At 39.9% G+C, this 9,212-nt stretch overlaps 1 protein-coding gene across 2 annotated transcripts in view; it reads left to right on the top strand.

The window, feature by feature from the left end:
* Nucleotides 1-9,212, top strand: part of LOC145481415 (steroid 17-alpha-hydroxylase/17,20 lyase-like) — a 15,181-nt gene continuing 5,969 nt past the window's right edge. The window contains exons 1-3 of one of the 2 annotated variants that reach the window (XR_014048640.1): nucleotides 1-330; nucleotides 2,347-2,504; nucleotides 3,107-4,328. Coding sequence is in view for 1 of the 2 variants with exons in the window: in XM_081459894.1 (XP_081316020.1) it covers nucleotides 71-330; nucleotides 2,347-2,504; nucleotides 3,107-4,278 (1,590 nt within the window). In the remaining variant the exon portion in view is untranslated. Of the gene's footprint in view, nucleotides 331-2,346; nucleotides 2,505-3,106; nucleotides 7,130-9,212 lie in introns of those variants that run through there. The other variant, XM_081459894.1, reaches the window with a different exon arrangement.

The following is a 9,212-nucleotide window of genomic DNA, read 5'->3' as shown; positions in this document are numbered from 1 at the left end:
TGCTACTGAAGGAAAACTTCAAACGTTTAATGATTGATTGATTTAATATCCTTTGTTTTTGCAACGTTGCATGACAGTCCTGTTGAATAGCAATTTTCATCACGCTTCAGTGATATCAAACATGGCGTCGTTGTTTGCCACGGTTTATAATTCTCTCAGTTTTGCAAATGTTCTTCTGGTGTTGCTTCTGCTTCTACTTTTGCATTACGTGATTGTACTCTACGAGTTCAGGGACATGCCACCGGGTCCGCGTTTGACGGCTATCCCTTTCTTAGGGAACGCATTTTCTCTCGACTTCAAGGCGGAGAAACTTACCGACGCTTTCAAAAGGTCAGTAAATGGTTTTAGTACAAAGGGAATAATACAATTAGGAGTTTATAAATCGATCATAATCCTGTAATATTGTGTACTTGTTCAAGGGTTCTCTTTGGGACAACAAATAATATTTGTATTGAAAAGCATTTCCACTGAGCTCCGGGATTGTGCAATATACTCAAGTTCAAATGTTTAAAATCCTTCAAGATGACATGCAGCAATGAATGTCATGAATCTGACCGCTTGTGTGTTGTATATAGGGAGCTGATCAATTATCCTCAAAATTTAAGACGCAAAGCGAGTTAAGAAGCAATCATCGGATGAAAAGTTGTAACGACTGACCATGTACATGTAACGGAGCCCAGCAATTCATTTATGCAAAGCATGCATTAGCCCCGGAGCATTAGCCATGATCTTGAAGTAGCTGTATCCATTTTGACAGTGTCGTTTATTAGACTCTTTAATGCTTTTTTACTCGTTTCTACACTACCAGGCTTCACATTGTCTACAACAGATTAGTTTATAGATAGTGGCGCAGCAAATAAGAGAACGGCATTTGTGATAGAAGCCTAAAAGACGGTTTTCACTGTCACGCAATAAAAACAATGAATCAAAAACCATCCAGTGGAAAAAGTCAAGAAATTGTTATGTTATAGAAGATAAATAAAGAAGACACTTCTCCATGTTTTAGGCCTGTGCGTTGCCATTAACTTCAGATATTCGTCGAAATGTTTCGCAGAAATTTACAGGGCATAGTACAGTATGGAAACGCCATGTTGGTGTTCCTCAGTGGTACACTAATATGGCGGCCGGAAAGTAGTGTAAATATCTGGAACTTACTTTGCCTATCTAGGCGAGTGATTATCTGTACTGAACAAACAAGCAGTTACATAAGCTCTAACTTCTAAAAAGGTTCACAATCACGAGACAAGTACATATTTTTCAACAAACTCGATCGTAGCTTTGTTTCGCGCGCCGCCATGACTGTGAAATTCAAAATGCTCTGGTTTCCAGGCGAAGCACGCCATTGAGCTGTAAAATTGTTAACAGAAATAAATTTACCGCCTCTCGTGGACCCCTTATGCCTGATGAGGATAAAAACTTTCGTGGCTCTTTAGTTTTGGATTTTAAAAAGTTATGACGTCACGTGAAAACGATCTACATGCTTCCCCGGGCTTCCTTGCCTTACATTGATTGATTGAAACCATTACCGTACCTAAATTCGCAATTAGCTAATCAGAAGCCGTGTCTACTGTCCCGATATCCTGTGATATCAAGTCACTGACCTCATATGGCTACGATATCATGCTCACTTGGCTGAATTTGGGTACCGTAATGGATTAATAATACTTTATCGTACCTTTTTGGTACGCTTCGACGGCATATCAGGCTCGTTTGGTCTCGCCAACGGTATTTTGGGCCGACTACCTCTCACCAAAATACGAACCATGGCTCGATCAAACTCACCTGAAGCGTACCAAAAATGTACGATTAGGTATGAACAGAGGATATTATGGTCTTTTATCAGCGAGGTGACTTTTTCTCATAGTTTGAGGTTTACTCGTAATCTCTTCTAATTAACAAAGCCATATACTGGATGTCACGTTCACAGTGTATTTTATAGTAGTTGGCAATATTCTCACATCGCACTGATTTTCGAAAAGTTTCAATGCTACTGTACAAAAAAACAAATCGACCACCTTTTTCTATTGCCTATACTCTTATGGGCAAGACACCATTACCGGGTATTTTTCACAGCGGCTTAACCCATCCAGGTGTAAAATGACTTCCGTCGTGGAGGAGGAACGTGTATGTCGCGTGACGAACCCAAAGAGCGTGTGGTAGAGGGTAGCGAATTTAGTACAAGGAAACAGTGCTGTTTTGAAGTACTATCCTTACGAGGGGGAGTAAAATTATTCCCAGTTCTTTTGGTGGTTGAGTTAAAGTATCTTAATAATAAGGTTTCACAAGGAGCTTGATAAAATTATAACATAATCTCTCTAAATGATAAGATTTTGTGTTGTTTTTCAGTCTCAGAGAAAACTACGGCCGAGTTTTCTCCTTGAAAATGGGAAGTTACAAGTTCGTGATGGCTTCAACTCCTGAGGCCGTTAAGGAAATGCTCGTACAGAAATCTGCTGATTATGCTGGAAGACAGCAGACATACTTCTTCCAGCAGGCAACTCTTGGTACGTTATTGGTGCATCGTTTAAAAATGGGACTCCTACACCAACAAGACCATAGTACATTTTATGTGACTAGAAACTGTCTTTCCTTTACTTAGTGTGATGATTTTATTCTTATTCTGATCCCAGACTCGGAAATAATATAAATTCTACGTGGCAGGATGGGCTTGAGAGTTCCCTGATTTTGGATTTTGACTACAATGAACACCATCCCGAACGCAAATTTTTACATTTAAAACCATGTAGCTTTTAACTGCTGAATTTAGTTGAATTAGAACAATTTCGACTTTTACAATACTAACTTGGCCTCGAGACTTAAGAACGGATAAATCAAATATATATTATATTTATATATCTATATATTTCTTCCCTACGGCCTGATATAATTGCTCCTCGGAGAATTTGCCAGCTTGGAGATTCAGTTTAATCTTGATCAGTTAATATAAACAAAAGAATTGTGAATTGTGTAGTTATTAGTAACTTAGTAATTTAAGTAATTGTTCCTGAAAAGCCCCATTGGGGAGGTAACAATAAAGTATGTATGTATGTAATAGCGGCCTTAAATGTCAGTTTCAATTTGACTCCCTTTTAAACTTAAATTACAGGAGGTAAAGATATCGCTTTGGGTAACTATGGGCCCGCCTGGAAGTTTCATCGGAAGCTCTTTACAACAGCCTTACGCCAATATCTCTCTGATATGGCTCTTGTGGAAAGGCGAGTCTCTACACAGGCCGAGAAATTAATGCATTTCATGGAAGAGCAAAATGGAAAGCCTTTTGATCCCGCAGATATCTTGCAGCGTGCCGTTGCTGATGTCATTTGTGGAATCACGTTTGGAGAAGGCTACGATACAACGAACCCAGATTTGAACAAGCTTTTGAAACTAAACGTAGACTTTGTTGCAAATACTGATGATGCTCAGCTGGTAACCGTTTTAGACTACTTTCCTTTATCAAAGTACCTGCCGCTTAAGGCTTATGATCGCCTCCTCCAGCCAGTGCTAGGGATTATTGATATTATTCGCAGATTCGTAAGAGAGCGAAAAGAAACTTTCGACCCAGAAGAACCTGTGCATGATTTGATCTCGGGTCTCTTGCACGCGAAACATGAAGCCGAGTGTGAGAGTAATCAGGAGCGAGCAGCTTTTCTTTCCGATGACTACTTGGTCAATACTATCGAAGACATGTTTTCTGGCGGCTACGAAACCACAAGCACAACAATGAAATGGGCGATAGCCTTCTTGGTCAACTACCCAAAGTACCAACAGGATATTCAGCTCGAGTTAGATGAAGTACTTGGTGGACGGAATCCCGGTTTGGATGACCGAGCGAACCTGCCCCTCATTCACGCGACCATCATGGAAACGCTACGAGTTGGAAACGTGGCGCCTCTTGCGATACCTCACTTCACCCTTACAGATACTACACTTTGTGGTTACCGCGTTCCCAAAGATACCATCGTGTTTGCTGACACGGAATCTGTTCATCTGGATCCCAAATGCTGGGAAAATCCAACCATGTTTGACCCTTACCGTCATATCGACGAGAATGGTAAGTTAATCACCAACCAAGGCAATTTCTACCCTTTTGGAGCGGGACGCCGTGTCTGTGCTGGTGAGCCCCTGGCCAAAGTTGAGTTGTTTTTGTTTCTCTCGTGGATGCTTCAGAAGTTCACTTTCATCGCTGAAGAAGATGGTCGTCCGCCAAGCTTGAAGAGAATGTTTAGTGGCACACAGTTTCCTGTTCCTTACAAGATACGTGCAATCAAACGGCAGTGACCTGAGATTGTTACTTGGATGGACAATGGGTGGAGAAACTCAGGTCTGGTGTTTTTAGGAAAAACGTATATGTTTACCAAAGTACACGTTTTTTGTAGCAGTAGGAGTAGAGGAGCTATTGCAGTTATTTGAGCATGTAGTTTGGAAATAATACTGACCATGAAAGGACCTGTTTAGCTCATGTTACGACTTTGAAAGCCCATAGGTCTTGTTATTTTTCATCTTTAATCTTTCTTTAATCATTATTTATACACGGTAAAAATTCATCAGGTACAATAAATTCCAGTAAATTGTCTAAGATCCTAAACCTAAAATTCTATTCCTAATAATGTATTAACTTACAACAATATTCTACTTACAAACCTGATTTCCATGAATTCAGTGTGTTTACGTATTGGATACTCCAGTTGAGAACTGGGACCAGAGCAACAAAATTAGTTACAAGATTTCATTAAGTACAGGGTACTGTTATCATTACAATGGATTTTAACGAGATTTTGACGCTTTAAGCTTTTTAAATCTTTTGGTGATTTAGTTCACATAATAGGTAATCATGCATAGCAATAATATAGCCTGTCACAAACACCCTAACTTTAGCTTTAAGTGCTAATTGTGGAGGAACTAGTCAGAAATAAACATTTCATAAATAGTTTCTGTAGTTTTTGCGTTTGACGAAGTGGAACGCAAACCTAATTTTGACCTGTGGCTTTCCAGAGTTGGTTTCCCTATGCACGGTTCTAGGCTGAAAAAACCACATTCCTGTAAGGACACCAAAATGGCCACCCCGCTTGATTTTTGTAGGGGCATGTCACGGCCAGTAAACTGGTACCGTTTAATGCTAAGACATGTGATAAGACATGTGGCGAACATGTGAGTATGTGAGCAGGCCATGTGAGCTCGTCTTTCCGATGGATCTTTCTTTGACTTCTTTCTATTCAGTCGCCGTACGCTTCGCTCTCAGCGTTAGATTTTGGCGAATTTAAACGCTTCGACGGCAGCATTTATCGCAATCTGAGGGAATTGTCCTTGTTTATTAACACGACTTGGCTTTGGGATGATAACCGTGGGAACAGCTACATTTTGATTGCATTTGTTGATTAGTTCCAGTCGCGACAGATAGCTCAGTCTTTATCCGGTCGAAATTTTATTGTTTGGAATCGGTGGAAAAGTACTCTGAAGGCAAGATCCATAAGACTACTTTATTCATCAGGGAAATACTCGAATTAGTAGCACGGCGTTTGTTTACGATAAACGAGCACGCGATTGCAAATGCTAGCTTAGAATAATGTACGTAATTTAAATATTCTATGAAACTTGTGAGTCTACAGAAACTGGCGGCGTCACGCAACTTATCAACAAATCATGACCTCTTCACTAGCATGGACTTTGACACTGTGCATATCTGACTGTAAAACCTGGGTTGCTGTTAAAAAATGTTGACTTCAGCAATAGACAAAGGTTGAGAGTCAGCTAGTGAAATCCTTTATTAAGGTATATATATTAAAGTGAGGGCGTTGAACGCACTTTCATAATCTCTGATTACTACTAGTAATAATCATTTGGTTTTCAGAGGCATTGGGCAGGAGGTCAATTTTTAAGAGGTTGAGACGTTTTTTGTTGTCCTTTTACCTATGTTGACAGTTTTTGGGAAATTCCGCCTATCCAGATTACACAACTGAACCGAAAAGTTAATGACGTTGTCCCAACAGAGCAAAAATTGCACGATTGTGTCGAGTAGAATTTATTGAAACCTTCATTTGGTACAATTAAAATGCCCCCTAATGCCTTGACCAATTTTTGTCTTTGTCTATGATTTCCTTTTGGCATCTCTTGGTTGAGTGAGACGATGTTATTATTCTATATAAAATAACTTAGATACTACGCGCACTCTGATTGGTCAATAGAACCAAACCAGTGTTCTATTGTACTGGTAAACACATGGTTTCCGATATGGCAGAACTACGCGAAAATTAGATAACTCAGAACACTAAGTGGGAACAAAATAAACAGTTTCTACGTTCACCGGCTGAGATATCAATAACACGAGTATCATTTCATCAAACAAATACAGGTAAATTTGCAAGGTGAAACAGGACCAGAAGCTGGACGCGAAATGGTGTTTGATCCTTTTTTTCCATGGCAAAAATGTTACGCAGCTGGTTACACTTGAGTCTAGAAGGAATTTTTGAGGGCTTTCAGTGCTTTCCACGCCTGTAGAGGACGAAGTTCTGATTAAAGCTGAGCTACACTAATCAATATGGATTGTTAAAAAAGCAGGAAATATATTTATTTCTAGTTAATACGAAGCTTATGAGCTAACACGATGAATTTAAATGAATTCGGTTTGTATTAACCCCGGGGGGTGCTTCCAGAAAAGTTGGGTGGGGGTGTGCGGCCCACTTCCCAAAACCCTTACCCTATTTATGACAAAATCTGCGTTTTTTGCTACCCTATTTATGACCTGTCCAAAAATTCGATAGTCTATTTATGACCGTTGCGGCTGACACAGTCGCCCCAAACATAAGTTATGAAGGGCTTTTATTGACGGTTTTATCGATAAACATGAAAAGGTAGCTTCTGCTAAGAAACATACCGAATTCAAGACTAGAGTGCTAAAACCATACCCTATTTATAACCAAAATCAGTGCCAAAATCGATACCCTATTTATGACCAAAACGGCTGAAAAACCCTACCCTTTGGGCCGCACATACCTATACAGTCCATATAAGGAAGTACTACCCTCCGGGGGTATTAACCTTTCAAGAATTAGTCTTTATTTAGGAAAATACAGGGAGACACTGACTTCATAGGCTTCAAAATAACTAAGTAAATTCGGAACAAATTTCATAAACAGCGTTTCTGGAACTAATCTTTGTTCCATTCGCAATACTTTGGAAAGTTATCAAGCCAACGAAGTTTGCACTACTTACAAGTTGCAAACTCTTCGTACAGTCTTTTACTTTCGTGATGCCGATTCAGGCCACGAATCCCTGCATTTCACCTTCACTTAGTTGATACACTTTATGCCTTTCACTAGTAAACTTTTCGGTTTTTCCTTTCCTAAACCTTTTGCAGCGCTAAATTTTTTTGTCGCTTTGTTCTGGGAATTTTTTGTGCGGCGCTGCGTCTGTGCTTTTATTCTTTCAATCGCTGTTGTTGGTTTGCTGCGTCATCTCATGAATTTGTTGAGAATAAGCGACTTAAGTACACTGAACAAGTTTCGTCTCATTGACAGACGTTTTCTATAGTTATTTTTATAAAAGCAATAGACCGCTCTTTCTATGGTTTTACTGGCCCAATAAACCCACGTAGGATGTGGAAGGGCTTGTGATTTACATGCTTTTCTCGTGTTCTCCCGACGCCCAGCGTGGTTTATTGCGCCGGCAAACCCACAGAAAGGGGTTGTCTGTTGGTTAAATGTATCTAGGGTGAAGTGTCATCTGACGTGCTAGTATGCCATACTAATTTAATGAACTTTTTATGCAACACCGTCATACACTTTGAATTGTGCTGATTGTAACATTAACGCAATAACGAGGGTAGTAACCATCAATAACGTCGAAGTGCCTCTGGTTTAAGTCAGAACTAAGAAACTTGAGGTTGTCTTGTTCTCCAAAGTGCCATCTCTAGCTATCTGTCTTTCTTATTCCTGCCGTTGACGTTAGTACGTTCAAGTTCCGAAACGAGGTGACTCTTGTTATAGTAACGTTATGACATATCGTGTAAGCTAGCGAAAATATTTAACCTAGCTACTTTCTCTTTAAATCGTCTAACTCTTCATATTCTAAGTTACTTGGTATTGATGGAAAATGTAAATGTAATTGTAAATCTTGTCTACAGTGGTCATGCACTTAGCTCTACAAGCACTAAGCTCAGCTAGTTTACAGGCATGCCACTGACACAGATATGCATCACGCTTCAGTGCGCTTGATATCTTTCGAACATGGCGTCATTGTTTGGCACGATTTATGATTTTTTAAGGTTTGGAAACTTTCTCCCTTGTTGCTTCTACTACTGCTGTTGCATTACCTGATGGTACTCTACGAGTTCAGGAACGTGCCACCGGGTCCCTGTCTTAGCGAAGGCATTTTCTCTCGACTTCAAGGATAAACACACCGACGCTTTCAAAAGGTCAGTATATAATGTAATATCCTACCCTGGGCATTGTTATTACCCAGGCAGTGAGGCCTGGGTTTAAATTTCGGCTCCGTTTTTTTTTCAGCGTTCAGTCACAAATCGCCGTCTGGTCTCTAAAGCGCATGCGCCACCTGTGCATGCGTACAGCACATGGAATTTACAGAGGTTGTCGTCGAGAAAAGTTAGCACGGATTCCATGATTTCTAGGACGATGAAATCACATACAAACGAACACACCGTTCAAGATAGACCAACACTAAAGGACGTTAAGCGTTTTCGGAACGGGTCGCTGCAAGCCTTACTAGAGATCAATTTACGAGCGAACATTTTGAGTGAATCATGAATCATGTTACACCAAAGGAGCCATCAACAGCGGCTATCAACTCTTCAACTTGATAAAAAGCATCTTCAGAAACGTCTTCGTATTTTTAGACGTGATCGTGAACCAAGCAGAATCCCAGCACGAGCTCAAGAACCTCTGAACAACAAGAGCAGAAAGGTTAGAGAATTTGTTTACGAATGTATCTGTTCGAGTACACGTAAGTAAAATGCTCTGAGAAACTTCGTTAAGTATAATAAAAATAAAATCTCGAACTAAGCGATATTCTCTCGTTATTTGCTTGTAACAGAGTTATGTGTCTTAACAAGAGTGAAACTCATGTAGCGAATTATTGTACATTTAAGCTGAAAGAAACTAATGTATATCAGTGACCCTAGCAAAACAATTCTTGGCTTGCACTGTCACGCAATCCTGACGCAATAAAAAATTTATTTGAAAACCATTTAGTGGATAAAA

The sequence above is a fragment of the Orbicella franksi genome, chromosome 3 (assembly GCF_964199315.1).
Source record: "Orbicella franksi chromosome 3, jaOrbFran1.1, whole genome shotgun sequence".
Taxonomy (NCBI): Eukaryota; Metazoa; Cnidaria; class Anthozoa; order Scleractinia; family Merulinidae; genus Orbicella; species Orbicella franksi.
The sequence above is the reverse complement of the archived record's forward strand: the minus strand, read 5'-3'. Positions and strand labels throughout refer to the sequence as shown.